This window comes from Myodes glareolus, chromosome 18, assembly GCF_982192425.1.
Source record: "Myodes glareolus chromosome 18, mMyoGla1.1, whole genome shotgun sequence".
In the NCBI taxonomy this organism is placed as follows: Eukaryota; Metazoa; Chordata; class Mammalia; order Rodentia; family Cricetidae; genus Myodes; species Myodes glareolus.
Window position 1 is genome coordinate 53,547,384 of NC_142043.1, and position 16,209 is coordinate 53,563,592.

At 43.8% G+C, this 16,209-nt stretch overlaps 1 protein-coding gene across 2 annotated transcripts in view; it reads left to right on the forward strand.

The window, feature by feature from the left end:
* Rtkn2 (rhotekin 2) overlaps positions 1–16,209 on the forward strand; it is a 66,569-nt gene that overhangs the window by 36,773 nt on the left and 13,587 nt on the right. For both annotated transcript variants that reach the window (XM_048451572.3, XM_085679721.2), the window contains exons 7-9: positions 1,338–1,432; positions 6,622–6,728; positions 7,638–7,769. In XM_048451572.3, coding sequence (XP_048307529.3) covers positions 1,338–1,432; positions 6,622–6,728; positions 7,638–7,769 — 334 coding nt within the window. The remainder of the gene's footprint in view (positions 1–1,337; positions 1,433–6,621; positions 6,729–7,637; positions 7,770–16,209) is intronic.

Below are 16,209 nucleotides of genomic sequence, written 5' to 3' on the forward strand. Positions count from 1 at the left end.
GAGAACACAGTTGAGGGGTATAAAGTAGGTTTACTTTGCTGTTCTGGGTGACTGTCCCCACCAGCTGTCTCTACTACTTCCTCATCTTCCTGAGCTGAAATGCTGTACCCCTTCAGCACTAACACCCCTGCCCCCTGCTTTTCCCTACTTGACCTCTCACAGCCATTGTTCTGCTTCCCACGGATCTGACTGCTTTTGACGCTTGGGATGAGTGAAATCATATGACGTGTGTCCTTCTGTGACAGAAATAGTTCATTTAGCATCATGTTTTCACAGGTCATCCATGTTGTATGTATGTAGAATGTGTCAGAATTGGCTTCCTTTTGAAAGTTGGATAATTCTTTGGGTAGATGGTTGGTAGATTGATAGGTAGGTAAGTAGGTAGGTAGATGCCACTTATCCATTCCTTGGTGGAAACTGACCATAGAGAAGCCAGCACTTTGGATAGAGGAAATGCACAGGAAGGAAAGGGCGGGGACTAGAGTTTGAGCTCTCTTGGTTCTAGGACAAGGCAAGAGATGTGTCTCATGGTGTGTTGTGGCCAAAGAGCAAGGCCAACTAGCTGCTACTCAGCCTCTGAGCTAGTAGGTTTTCACCCCAGCCTTTCAACCCCAAGACTTATTGATAACTAGAACAAGAGAGACTTCATAAACCTATACATTGTGACCGCGGCAGAGCCGAGGCGTGGGACCCCACCAGGTCCGCGGCCTGAGTGAACCATGGGGTGGCAGATGATAACTGATAAAATATCAGTCGATTCATGTGCGGCCACTAAGCCAGCACTTCAGATGGACACTTGAGTTATTCAGCCTTCCAGGTCTTATAAGGTAGTACCTCTGTGAACACAGTGCTCACATGTTTATTCCTGTCCTAATTTTCCGTCTTTGTAGGTGTTGTCCAGAAGCTGAACTGCTGGGTCTCCCCGGGACGGTATCTTTTTCCTAGTTTTTGGAGGAACCGCTGCACTGTTCTTCTCAGCAGCTGCTGCCCCCTGCTCCGCTTGGCAGTTGTGCAAGCTTCTATAGCCTCCTCACCCCAGGCAGTGTTCTTCTGTTTCGTTCCCACAACCCCAGATTTGTTCTCATGGTGGTCATCTTGCCTAGCAGTCGACATTAGATGGTACCTTTCTGTGGTTGCTTTACCCTGGAAATGGTCAACATGACTTCGTTATTGCTTGGGGCCTCTTGTGTGTGTTTAGAGAAATGTCGTCTGAGTCATTTGTCCTATTCTCTAAGATCAGGTTGTTTGTGGTTTTCATTTTGCTGGATACTTGAATGGCTGACCTCGTAGAGACAGCATGTAAGAATATTTAAGGGTGCCTTCTGTCTCGTTCTCAGGGGTGCGAGGTACCATCTGCTAGCTCACACCACCCTGACCTTGGAAAGTGTGGGGGACTGCTTCAAGACCCATAATCTGTCTGTTCACGGCAATGGTGAGTACTCTGTGCAGGATTTAATCACGTGTGTTAGGTGTGTGTCTGTGGTGACAGTGACTTCTAATTTTAGCATGCTCCCCTGGAGGGGATATTGGCTTTACAAATATACACATGGACGAGTCTGGGTTTTCTCCACCATGTGTATCTCTTCCCCAGAGGAGAAAGATAAAGGGTTCTTGTTGCTGTGGTGACTGACCCTGACTCCGAGTAGTAAGAACTGAAGCATTCCATGTCCTTCTCTGTGACTCAAAGTTGATAATTCTCTGTTCTGCTGGCTAACAGTCGGATGTGTCTGGGTTTAAAGTTAATGATCAGGACAAGCCACGCCTTCTGTTGATAGACAGAGAGGGCACAAAGGAAGCAGGCTTGTGTTCATTTTAACTCCTGAATAATAATGCTAATTTCATTTTTTTTTTTCCTGAAAGGAATCTATGGGAATGTGTCTAAGAAGCTTAGGCGGTAGGGAAGGTCTGTGAGCATTTTTCTAGCTGTACCCGGGGTGGGAAATGCAGAGCAGTGTTGGGCTAGGAGCTGAGTTCACACTCATCCGTTTTGTAGGGGAAAGGGTATGGAAGTGAGTGTATGGCTACTTCATGTTTTCTGCTGTAAAGGCCAGAGGCCTCGATGCTCCTGGGATGGGTGATTTTATGGTGACTTTGCAAAGTTATGATAAAATTTACTAAACATAGAGGGAAGGTGACGGGCTGTGAAACGTGTAATTTACCCTTTTTAAGGGGAATCTCTACACAACTATTCTCACCAGTACCACGTCCTCGGGAACTCTGGGTGTGGAAGTCCCAACATGGCTTGCGTTTGTTTCCCTGCTGGTCTTTCATGGCTCTGCCATCTGTATGTCCTTCCCCAGATGCTAGGATTTGGACCATGCGTGGACAGAGGTGTTAAGCCCTCTTAGTGGAGGGTGTTCGCTTTCGCTTCCCCCCCACCTGCATTGTGCGCTGCCACGCCCCTACAATGGAGTTGTCTTCAGGTAGCTGCGGGCTCTGCTTTCCTGTGTCTTGGGTCATTTCCAGAAAGTATTCTCACAAGTCCTTGTGGACTCGGCCTGGATATGAGTTTTATGAACACGGAATCTCCTTCAACACTTTATATCACACAGCCCCTGCAGTACCGTCTGCCCCCAGTCTGTTTCTCGTATTGACGTCTTTTCGTCTTCTCTATTTTAATGCTCATTCTCGAAACAGGCCCGTCTGCCTTATTTACTAGCACGCTAATTATCTGTTAGACATAATGGTGAGTGTGCAGAGTCTGTGTGGCAGGAGGTATGGACGAATCAAGTTCTGCATTCCAGTCTTCTTGTCTATTCGATTTTGCTTGGCCTAATTTGAGCCTTTGTTATTGTACATAATTTTTAAACCGTGTTTTTATTTTTACTTCAAAATATGCGTTTTTTCATGTTATAGGCCTGCCTCTTCAAACAAGGGGTAATTACTTTTATCATTCAAATTGTCCTCTGTTGGTAAAATTATACATTATGTTGTAATATCTTAGAAATTACCCTTAAATTTGTAATCACCAAAGTAAACACCGAGAGCTTGTTTTCTCTTTTTTCCAGACAGCGTAAAAGCTTTGGACTCCATTCCTGCAATCGGTGTGTTCTTGTTGTAGAACATAATTCTGTTTGTTTTTAAATTTCACAGGATACTTTGGGCTTCATCTTTTGACCCGGTCTTACCCCGTGTCCTGTGTGTCCGTAGGGACTACTCGACTTTCATGCCTTGAATTTGGGATTACTTCCTTTCTTAAAACACAGTCCTTAGAGTTGCTTTTAGCAAGATTTTTGGGGGCTGGCAGTCTCAACTTCACTCTTGAAAGCCATTTTTCTGAGCCGTAGTTGGCACTTTTATTTCCTGTCCATCCTATCCTCACGTGCCCTTTGGTTAGAAAGGAATGATTAAGTATTTTGACAAATGCTTTGGGCACTACGATTGAGAGTAGCCATGACACGTGGACAGAGTGGACTGTGGGAGTGAGGCTGCCCTGGGACATAATCGGAGGCAGTTGGCGTGTGCCAGGCTCATGGTCGATGCCACACACGTATTTCACACATGATGACTCTTATGAGAGAGGTAGTGTTTTTCAGTGTAGAATTAATGCTCAGATGTTGAGTGAGTGTCCTGGGGGTCCTCTTTTTTGTGAGGGGCACAGAGGAGCTGTGACTCCTCTGTTCCTCAGTCTGGAGTTATCGACGCCTTGGTAAGAAATCGCAGGTGATGGTTGAGTATGTGGAGCTGGGGACCAAACATCTGCATCCTCGGATGCTACAGGATGGGGTTCTGCATCCAGCAGCCCCTCTCAAGGCTGCTGCAGGAAGGGATTCTATATCCACATCTCCTTTCCAGGATATGACAGGAAGGGATCCTATATCCAGCATCTCCTCTCAAGGATGTTGCAGGAAGGGATTCTGCACCCAGCATCTCTTCTCAGAGATGTTACAGGAAGGGATTCTGTGTCTAGCATCCCCTCTCAAGGATGCTACAGGAAGGGATTCTGTGTCTGGCATCCCTTCTCAAGGATACTGCAGGAAGGAAGGATTTTCCCTCCCTTGTGTGAAATCTGAACTCATCTTATGAGATGCACGATTAGATGTGGTGTGTCACATTCAAATACATTATTGATTGCACAAACTTTATGGACTTGTCTGAGAGCCTAATCATTTATGATTCTGTGTCTTGAGGAATTACATTCTAACTTAAAAGTAAGCAACTTACAGATATTTACAACGCCAGCCGTTCATAAATTTGAAATTCCTGTATACACAATTTCTGTGTTAGTGAGACACTTGGCTGTGTTGAGTTTTTATTTTGTTTACTGCTCATTTTAGAAAAGGTGACTCCTGCTTGCTTCTTTGTGCACTTTGGAATCACTGTGTTTTGTGTAGATGTGTGTATCCTCCCAGGTCGCCTTTACTAAGGTCTTATTAAAAAGATTGGATTAGTCCCAAAAGGTAGTAATCTAAAGTAGGCTGGTGCATAGGCAAGTTTTGAATCCATTTTAGTTTTCGTTTCTGTTCGTTCTTTAGGTTGGTTTTCCCCCCCTGACTGATTACTAAACTTTGGCTGTCATGTATCTTAGTATATGCTCAGTGTCCGGGTTAGGTTCTATTATTGTCCTGACAGATCTAGAAAGAGAGAGAGAACCGCACTGGAGAGTTGCCTCCCTCAGATTAGCCTGTGGGCATGTTGGTCGAGCATCTTCTTGATTGCCAATTGATAGAGGAAGGTTTGGCCCACTGTGGGTAGTACCATCCCTAGGCAGGTGGGTGGGTCTGGGCTGTGTAAGAAACCGAGCTGAGCAGAAGCCAGAGCACGCTGGTAAGCGGCATTCCTCCGGGTTTCTGTTTTGAGGTCCCTCAGCGATGGACCAGCAACGGGAAGTGTAAGCTGCCGTGAGTCTTTCTGCTCTGAATTGCATTTGGTCATGGTGTTTATCACAGCGACAGAAGGCCAGCCAGAACACTAAGTAACTGTATTTTTATCCAAACAAGTATTTTTTTCAGTGTTCCTAAGGCTCTAAGTAAATAATGATTGCAGCCACAGCTGGTTATCAGGGTGTAGTGAACATTCTCCAATCCTTGTCGATGTGACAGCAGGTACCGGATATTTGTCTACACCCCAGTGCACAGAGTAAACTACCCAGTGTTTTCCCTCCGTGTGGGTAGAAGGATATGCCTACTGCTGTACTGCGTCCCGCACCGAAGGAATGCCATCTTGTAGGTTTCTGTCCCTTTCTGAAAGAACTTTTAAAAACCGTCTCCAACTAACAAGAAACTTGCAGGTTCATTGTCAAGATCTTCCCCCTACACACAAACCACGAGAATCGTAACATGTATTAAGTGAGGCCCTTTCTAATGTGCAAACTCCATGCCTCTTGCCTGCTCTGTGATGCTCTGTCTAAAGGCTGCAGTGCCTCTGCTCTGTTCCTAAGTCTCCCTCTTGACTCTCACCAACTTGGTATTTTCAGAGAGAATGGCTGGTCAAGTAGGATTGCCCTCCTCTGTGTTTGCCTGGTGTTGGCTCATTATGTGACTTGAGTGTGTCTTTCTGGCTCTGCTCTCTGCCTGTTGGGGGCTGGTTCCTTTCCTGTCAGTCAGAGCATTGCATTGTGCCAACGTCCTTGTTCACTTGGATGTTGCATTTGTTGCAGATGTAGCTGTTCAAGAGGCTTCTTGTCGTTTTAAGGCCTTTCTTGGAGCACTTTCTTGCCCCCTGGAATACCCTGGAATATTCCAGCACACTGTGTGCTTTCCAGCCCACTCCATCCCTGATGGGAGGAACCTTGGTTTCTCCTCCCTGCAGCTTAGTGCTCCCACGCTGGTCAGCCATTGCTTCACGGTGTCTTCTTACTGGTCCCGTGGAACATGGTCACTCTTTATGACTTGGTTGTGTCTCCTGACACCTGGCCACCCTTCATGGCTTCACTTCAGGGATGTGCACCCCTTTCTTTCTTTCTGCTCTTTCTAGGCTAGGCAGACCTGTCTGAGCTCTGCCTTGGTGTGAGCACCTCTGAGCCGGCTCGCTGAAGCTCTGATGTCTGATGCTGGCGGGCCTCCTCTCCCTCCTCTTTCCCCTCCCCCCTTCCCGTGCATCCTGCCCCCTCTTCATCCTGCAGGATGCCATCACTAGGTGCAGACCTCACAGTTCCTTCCCTACCTGCGCACTCAGGCTCACACTGGAGGCTGCTTCTCGTGGCTCGTGATTACTTGTTCATTAGGTGAAGGCTAAGAAGTTGGGCTGAAGTGTTTAAATGTCTTTAACTTGGGTGAAATAATGTTCCAGTTAGGGGGCAAACCTTGCTAATTATAATGAAAATTAGAGCAAGAAATGAAATTTGGTGACCACCAAGTCTCTTTTATTAGACTATTTTTATTAAACTCTGAAGAATTCCCTTGAACAATTACTTCTGAAGTCAGGAGATGAAAGGTCACTATTCTGCCTCCATTCCTCCACTTTACCACACTGTTGGTCTGGGCCTGCCCTGGCTTCTCCACATGCTCATATATCCTTTAGTATTGCATCAGAATTCAGGTAGATGAGCCACTATGTAAAAATTTTAAAATGTTATTGTGTAAAGGGAAAGAAACATAAAAAGGAAAACTCTGGAATGTGTAACAACCTTAAATGTATATTTATAACTTGTTTTTGTCCCTCCCTCGCTTCTTTAACCAGAGGACTGTTCCTTTTGGCTCCCCTTGTACGGCAACGTGTGCTGCCGGTTCGTGGCCCAGCCAGCGTGTATGGCCGAAGATGCATTTGCGGGATTCCTTAATGAGCAGGTAGAGGACTTCACATCTGTCCTTCAGCTGTGGAGTGCCAATCAGACACCTACTACACAGGCACTTGCTCCAGCGGCCTTTCTGCACGTGTTAGCCTTTTTACCGTTGCCGGACATGAGCTGCGGAAGGTGTGGGGTGGGAAGAGCGGCTAAGAGCGGCTACTGAAGAGGGCCTCCTGGAGTCTGGCTGCCTGCGGAGCTACCTCTCCAGTTCCCTCAGGTCGCCCACCCCACAGGCACAAGACCCTGGCAACGGTTGTCGTATGGAAACCGACTCCGGCTGCCCAGCACCTTTCCCATAAAGGCCCCTCTGGCAGACAGCGTTTGGCGCAGTTTGGGCCTCTGGGCTTCCAGAGCTGCCTCTGTGCCACTTATTCCTGATTTATTTATACTCAGAGTTATTTATATTCAGTAAATAATTAATCGTGGGCTTCGATGAATCAATAGCTTTTTTTTTTTCTAAAAGATTCCATTAGGAGGAAAGAAAATTTGCATTCTTAGCAGGTAGTCACCGTTTTCTAGTGTGCTGAGAGAAGTGAAGGGGAATTATTTTCAGTACAGAGAGAGTTATTTTTATAATTTCCCTGAGCCCTTTGATGAATTGCTGTGTAACTCTAAGCACTAGATTTTAATAGGCTAGCTTTCCCAAATCTGTGTTGATTTATGATTTTGTGTGTGTAAAAATTGTGTGGTAATAATTACCTTCATTTTGCCTAATGCTTCTGAGAATTCTAGACTTCCCCGCTCTTGGATTTGGGGTGCTCAGCCTTACTGCCAAGCCAGTGAATGGCTAATTCCGTCACATTTTAAAAGTTCTGAAGCCTTTACTGATTATGTAAAAACCGAACTGAGTTTAGAGTTGAGGTGGTAGTGGTTCAGATTGATGTTTTCTTGACTTTTTTTTTTTCAGCAAACAGTAAAAGGTCTGGTTGGCTGGAGAAGGCTGTACTGTGCTCTGAGAGGGGGCAAACTCCACTGTTTTTACGGACCAGAAGAAGTTGAAGCCAAGGTGGAGCCCACTCTGGTGGTTTCCATTGACAAGGTGAGCATGAGCGGCCTGCTCTTCTGTGATAAGCCCCGCACCGCTGAGCCATAGCCCTGGACATTTTAGATGCTGCATTCCCAAGGGCACGGCGGTTCATGACGTTTCTGTTGACGTATGTTCTTGACATCCTTGGAGTCATAGGGAAGAAAGGAAAGAACTGTGGAGACAGATGGGTTATTAACTGAACGTTCTTTGCATGCTAGGGCTTATTGATGGGACGGAACACCATCTATTCCCTAAGAACACATCATAATGGAAGTGTATGCTAGCAGGCAACTTTTACAGCCCAGACTCCTCATTGGTATTTGTGGGAGCTGGAGACTTGAATGATTAGTTGGGACGGCTTTCTGCCCCTGTAGAGGGTCTGAGCTTAATTCCCAGCAGGCACATCACGCAGCTCACCAAACACTTGTCACTCCAACTCCAGGGGATCCAGTACCCTCTTCTGACCTCTTAAAGGCACAAGCATACATGTGACATACACACAGAGACCAGTGAATAAAAATAGACTTTGAAAGTCTTTTTTTTTTAGGTATGTTTTTATGAATTCAAGGGATGATGATGTAAATGTTTGTCCGCCTGTGTTATGGCGTTATTCTTTCTAGTTAATATTCAAACGAGTTCATAGAAAGGCCTTTGCATTTCTTGTTTCCCGTGGGATGAATGGACAGTTGTCCAAACCTCTGCCAGCCAGGAAAGACTGGCAGTGCCCTTTGAACGGGTGAGGGTGCTTGCTGTACTTCACCTTTCCACCCGAAGCTCTGCCAGGGGGCTTTATCCAGGTCCGGGCAACAAAACAGTGTTGCAACCCAGTTACACATCCTTGGCATAAATTCTGTAGGGACCTGAGTGAGCACAGGATAGACCATTCTTCAGGCAGTCTGAACTTCATCTCTTGCCAAGGGTAGTGTTTATTGTGCCCCACCCTCTCCTGACAGCACCCTTCCCTAGAATCCGTCCAGTGACGTTTCTGTAGCCAAGTTCCAGTTGTTTCTATCTATTTCCATGCTTCCCCGTAGAGAGGGGTAGCTGGACTATGTGACCGGATGGGAGCCGTCACATCTGTCCAGCTGTCCATGCCCTGCTCTGGAGAGGAGCATGATGTCACCTGTGATTTCACACAACATCCCAGTTCTTGAAGGCGTGGCATTTATGTTTTTCTTCTGATCTGTACGGACTTGAATTTCGGTCTGTCATCTTTTCCAGCAGTATTTTTGTCTATCCCATCTTGAGAAATTTTTGGTTTATACCCAAAGGAAATTCTGTAGCAAGATATTTTATTGCGTAGTTAAGTCCACTTAATTTAATGTTTTTATTCGCAAGCTCTTCATAATAAAGTTTTAATTAAAAAAGTAAAGTTTAGGGCTATTCTTTAAGAATATAAATAAGTAATGCCTCAATATTAAAACATAATAAATTTATCTTGGTTTAGAAAATTGGGTTTATGGAATATATAATTTTATTAATGAAGACTTCATACAGTTTTTCATTATTGGCCAACTTTGTATTTTGTTTTGCTCATATAATGTTCTCTTTAACCTCTTAGTACTTGGGAAAATTCCCACAAAGGTTGAGGCAGCATGCTAGCCACCTATATCCTTGGCCAGGCGGAACTCCCTTCCATCTGTACCTTGGGTGTTCTGCTGTTTATGTGCTTTCTCCTGATTATTGTTTTATTTTCTGCATCATTTGAAGATCAGTTGCAAACAGCATCTTTCTCCTAACATCAAGGGTACTTTTGTGTATAACCATAACAGCATCACTTGTAGGAAGTTTGTTTCTGACACTGTATTGCTGTATACTCAGCGGGTTCCCCCAGTGTCCCTGACTCATCTAATTTTTATTGATTTACTTCTTTGGTCCAAGCCCCTTAGGCAGCGAGTCCTTTATCTAATCATGTTCTATCTTGTCTTTGTTTTTCTTTTGTGACACTGGCATGTTTTTTTTTTTTCTTAGTTCAGGCCACGTTTGGGAGGGAGGTGTATGTGACTAATTGGTTTGTTACATTCAGATTAAGTCATTTTGACTAGAGATACACTGCAGATGATTATGTGTTTAAGTTGGTTTGCATTCAATAGCTGTGTGGTAAAAAAAAAAAATGGAATTCTGCCAAGATTTCCTTTTGTCCCATAGAATGTGGAGTCATAAACCAAGATAAAATATAGTCTAAACAAATGGTAGCTTTTAGATTTTATTTAGTGTGCGCGTGTGTGGGGGAGTGCACACGTGCGTGCTCACTTTTGAGCTTGTGTACCCATGTTTGTGCTTGTGTGCAGTCGTGATGTCTCGAAGGCAACCAGTCCTTGGGGGCTAGAGTTCCAGGCACTTCCGGGACACTCAGCTGTGCCCTGGCCGCTGGGTTCTTGTCCTCGTGACTATCTGGTTAGCACCCTCCTAATGCTAACCCATCCCCTCACCCCACAAATGATGTTTTCAAACTCATTTGCTTGATTCCAGAAAGAGTGTTTGTATTGGTCAGCTCACCTTATCTCGGCTCTGTGGTCGGGCCCACTGTCTCCTTTTGCAGGTGTATTACTTCTGTTTGATGAACAAAGATGTGAACGTCACCATTGGGTTGAACTTGCCAAACTAGTAAGGAATACTAGGTGACTTACCCTTTTCTGAGAAGGTAGGAAAAGATGAAACCGGTGAGCTGGATTTATTTAATCTCTTGAGAGATAACCCTGCCCAACAGGCCTGGAAAGCAGAACTAGATGTTTCTTGTCCCCGTACTGGTTCTGAGAGGGATTTCAAAGTTAGAATGAGCTCTAAGCAGACAGGGTCTGAACTGGAAGCAGCAGGTGACCGTATGCCTGTGCCCAGTCTGTAGGGAGCTTTGTGCAGAAGCTCGGGTTACCACCCTCAGTGCTCCTACACTTCCTGTCCAATGGTGAAAATGTCCTTCCAGAAGAGGGGCAGCACTGTTTGTATCCTGACCGAGCTTCCCTCTTCCCAGCTGATGGGTCAGACAGCCCAGGCGGCCGATGACGCCCTAGTCCATCACCAGGTTAAGAGCGGTGCCGGGAATCTTCATGCCTGGCAGGGCCCATGGTTTTGCACATCGCACCACAGTATGTTCTCCGGGAAATTTTTTATCTGAGAATTTGTGTAGGTTTGGCCTTAGACCTGGAGGAAACACCAATGACATTTGACCTCTACGTGCTTGAAAACACTTGATTAACCAAACCTTTATTCGTCACTCCTGGGGTGGGAAAGAAGTTTGAGGTTTTGAGGTCAGCAGCCCGTTTTTGATTTCAGTACATGAGCCATTTCAGCACGTTCACCCGGGAGCTTAGTCTCAGCAGTGTTCTCCGGAGGCGCTTTCCCCGGTAGCCATCTCCCTCTGCTGAGCCCTCCCATTCGCCTCAGAACTTCCCACGCCCAGTCAGTACCATCGAGCTAGGCCTTCAGGTCCGTCATGGGACGCACAGCTCCTAAGACTAAGACTACGCTTTCATGCCTGTGTCATTGTGCTGCTGTCGGGACAGCTGAGACGTGGCAGTGTGGCCCAAGATGTAGTCCACCATTACATGTCCCTGGTGTTGCCTAAAACGACTGCTCAGCCTGCGTTTTCAAGGCAGGATGTATCTCAATGTGGCATTTTTCCCCAGGCAAGGACTGAGTGTCGCACTGGTGCCATGCTGGCCCGGGGACTGTGTTGTCCTTCATATGAACAGTTTTCTCCAGCCCCTGCCTCATTCTCTTTGTTTGGTAAACTCATACATTTTTTTAAAAGACTTATTTATTATGCATACAGTGGTCTGCCTGCATGTGTTCCTGCAGACAGAAGTTGGCACCAGATCTTATTACTGGTGGTTGTGAGCCACCATATGGTTGCTGGGAACTGAACTCAGGACCTCTGGAAGAGCAGTCAATACTCTTAACCATCTCTCCAGCCCCAACTCATCCATTTTTGTGTCTGTCTAATTACTTAGCTTTAGAAGACATGGTAGATTTCTTCTTTCCGTTCCCTTTTCTCGTGATGTTCAGAAGACAGTTTCGTTCACCGCCACCGTCAAGGCGACGTGAGCCGCTAAGTTCGGTAGCCACTGCAGCACAGCCACTCCTGTTCTCTGCTCAGATGGCAGGGTCTGCTCTCTGACTGTATTTCTTGTCCTTCTAAATAGCACTTCCTGTAAGGCCAAGTCCGTTCATTAATTTTCATAGGGAGCCATCTGTGGAAACAGTCACAGTAAAGGGAGAAAAGCCTGAAAGCTATTCCCCACTGCCTTTCAATCCCAATCGGAAAGGGTGATTTACTTCAAAGTGGTTGCTTCAACTTCAGAAACCTCACTCTGAATGTTATTGAGCAAGACACTCAATGACGGGTACTTAACAGTCCCCTGTATACTGCAGAAAGTGCTTTATTAGCTGAGGCTTTATCTGTGGCTGGTGGGGTGGGAAAGAAACAAGAGGCTTGGAGATCAGCAGTCTGCGTTGATTTAAATGGTATATACATCAGTCGCCTCAATAATGTATCTGCTGAACCAATCAATAACTCTGGTTGGTGTGGTATGATAGATTATACTGAACTATTTTGAAAATGCTTGTAACTGTTGTATTTATCAGGAATTTTAGAAAGCCCAGTTACCACAGATGGTGTGACATATTTTCCAAATTCTGCAAAGTGAAGCGCATCTATTTCTCAAATTTCATTTCTTTGGGCGCCCTTTGGGTGACTGCCTGCAGGTAGTGGGGCTTGCTGTTCAAAGAACAAGTAGGACATGGCCTCATAATTTCCTTGGCTTGTTCCCAAGTAATAAAAAAAAAATCTTCCTTCCAGCCTTTGCTATTAACATGGTATTTCTTAGGAAATTCTGAGGTTTCCAGTACATTTCCTACCAATAGCTGTGATCAGTTTCATCATTACCTGGTGCTAGAGGGCCTGGTAGACACATATGGGATCTTATGTCTGCTATATACAAGGGATGATCTCTATTTCTGATTATTTCTTGTAATTGAATAAATAGCAAAGTTAATTCTGAATCATCTGGAATATGTTCAGTGGTTTCAGTATGTAAAACACCTTTCTGCACCTGGAAAGTCCGTAACTATATTAGGAGGTTCTGGAAACTCTAGTACCATGAGAATAGCATATAGTTCTGATATATGAACAGAATCATGAGGATTTTGAGCCACTTTACGTATTTTTCCTGACTTATATATAACCTGCCTTTCCTGATTTATTTGCATTAATATAAAATTTCAGGGGCTCCTGAAATTGGTATTTCTCGTACAGTGTGAAGAAAAATCCAATTTTTTTTAATAAACTGAAATCTCTTGCTTTTAGGATATTTGTTAATCTCTCCCAAGAAATTACAACAAGCTCTTTCCCAATATTCATTTTCCTACCCATAATGATGGAATTTCAGCGTTAGTGAAAGGTACCACAACTTCTGTTCCTGATAATTCACAAAGTCTCAATTTTCCTTTCAGAGTCAATTCAGAAACCTTTTCTACATAGATCTTTAATGTTTTAATCTGTTTGGTTGTAAAAATATCCATTCAAGATATTATTTTGTCCCTGCATAAAAATTCCTGTAGGAGATGCATAGAAGGTAGTATGGCCAGGATGCAGTGAAGCTCGGGATCCAAGCAATCCACGTGTGCTCCTGTACTTCCTCTTCTGTCCCTCAGCCTCAGCTGATAATTTTCTTGGCCTATTTAAGTTCTTATGACCTTATAAGGTTTGAAATGAATCACTTAGTTTTTGAGTTGTCAGTCCAGCTGTGGTCTGTAGCCAAATACCTCCCAGCAATTTTTGAAAATCACTAAGAGTTCATAACTGATCTCTTCTGATTTGTACTTTCTATGGTTGATTTTTTTTTGTAATCTCCTTTATATCCTAGGTAATTAATAGAATCTCCTTTTTGTATTTTTTCAGGAGCAATTCATTGTCCCCAGCAAGGCAAAATTTTCTTTACCTCTTCAAACATGTGTTCTAAGGTATCTGAGTCTGAATCACCTAGTAAGATGTCATCCATATAATGGAAAATTATAGATTAAGGAAGCTGTTTACAAATTATTTCCAATGGTGGTTGTACAAAATATTAACACAAGGTAGGGCTGTTTAACTTCCCTTGTGGAAAATTTTCTACTGATAAAAACAGGCTGGGAAATATTGTAACTAGGCACTGTGAAGGCAAGTTTTTCTCTATCCTATTCTTGTAAAAGTTTAGTTTTTTTAAGGAAAAAAGCAGTCTTTTTAAATCAATCACTATAATAGACCATTCTTTAGGTAATAGAGAAAGCAGGAGAATTCCAGGCTGTAAGAAACCCATTGGCCGAATCACCTTATTTATGGCTCTTAAATCTGTTAACATTCTCCATTTTCCAGATTTCTTTTTAATGATAAATACAGGAGAATTCCAAGGGACTGGTCAATTCTTCAACTGATCATTTAGCTGCTCCTGTACCAGCTGTTCTACTGCCTGTAAATTTCCTGAGGTCAGAGGCCATTGTTCCACCCATGCAGGTTTGTCAGTTAACCCTTTTAAAGGTAGGGCTGTTGGTGCCTCTGAAAGATCAGGTGACTGTTCCTGATCGTATCTTTTAGTGTCTTTCTCAGAAGCATGTGTTAGTTTCTCATTTGTTTCTGAGATTAGGGAGATGTTAATCTGTGTCTTCCATTGCTGCAACAAATCACATCCCCATAAACTCATTGCTCTGCCAGCCACATATGGTTTTAATTTTCCTATCTGTTCTCTTGGCCCGATACACTTGACCCATCTTGCACTTTGTTTTACCTGAGAGAAAGTTCCAACCCCTAAAAACTGAACATATACCTCTTGAAGAGGCCAATCTGGATGCCAACATTTTGGTAAAATTATTGTCAAATTCATGCCTGTGTCTAGTAAACCTTCAATCACAATGCTATTTATTTGTATTTTTAGCTTTGATCTTTGATCGCTTATAGAAGTTGCCAAAATACTTGTTTTATGGTTTCTCCTTAATTTTTTTTTTTTTTTATCTACTGAAGCTGTTCTGTCATCCAGAACTGTATGGTTTTTCACAACAGGCATTAAGTCTTTTAATTACTCTATGGAGGAGTTTCTCCAGTGGTGGCAGGGAATGATTGAACCAAATTTGACAAGGAGCCTGCAAGAGGCCCCTTAAGGCGTTTTGTCATGGCAGAGGTTTACCTTGCCTGTCTTATGTTGATCTGCATTCATTAGTCTCTCCAGTGCCAGCCTTTGCCACACCTGCATACACAGAAAGCTGGGGCCTTTTTGGATTAGCTCTAGAAAAAACCTTGTTCCTAGAAATGCTTTGGCTAGAGTCCCTTTTCAGATGACAGTTCAAACATCTAACATTTTGATTTTTATTAAAATTTTTAGAAATTACTCCTCCTATCCAAGTATCATGAGATCCAATATTGACTATATTGACTATTTTGTATCCATTCATCTATTGGTGCTGATTTTGCCTTCAAAGGCCTAATCTAATCACTCTTTGGCATTCTGAATTAGCATTTTCAAAAGCCAAAGACTCAATTAGCATTTTTCTAACTTTTGGATCTGATTGTCATTTAAGTTACAGCTGAAGTCAATCTTCCCCCTCCCCCCCCCCACCAAAATCAGTGAAGGCTTCTTTTGGGCCTTGTATAATTTTAGTAAATGACTTGGTCCTCTTTTCTGATTCTTCAACCCTGTCCCAAGCATTCAGAGCTGCTAAACCGCATAGAGCCAAGGTGTGATCATCCTGCTAGGAGTGACTGACTGCCTGTCCTTGCAGTGTTTTGGATATAAGTTCTGAAATCTATCCTGCTGTTTTCTTATGATTTCTTCTTTGGAGGAGGACAGGGCCCAGCCTGCTTCGATGTCACCAGTACAACAAGCAGCTTGAGTGGACTTTAACACTTGACAAGCCTCACTTGTTCGAGTCATTCTTTCTTTGACACACAATCTTTAAATATTTCCAATTTATCAGATAATCTGGGTGATAAAATGTAATTTGATCTCAACTCTGCATTTTATTTTCACTTGTTAAAAAACAAACAAACAAAATCTTTGACATACCCCAATATTCTTGAGGCAGAGGCAGGTAGATCTCTAAGTTCATAGCCAGCCTGGTCTACATCGTGAGTTCTGGCCCAGTCTTGATGGAGGAGGGTCATCTGTCTATGTGTTATTTTCATTGGTTAATAAAGAAACTGCCTTGGCCTTTGATAGGACAGCAGCTTAGATAGGCGGAGTAGACAGAACAGAATGCTGGGAGAAAGAAGCAGAATCAGAGAGCTGACCACCATGAAGCTGCCATGTCAGACATGCTGAATCTTTCCTGGTAAGCCACGACCTCATGGTGAGATACAGATTATTAGAAATGGGTTGAATCAATATGTAAGAGTTAGCCAAAAAAGGCTACAGATAATGGCCCAGGCAGTGTTTAAAAGAATACAGTTTCCGTGTAATTATTTTGGGAATAAGGTAGCCGGGAT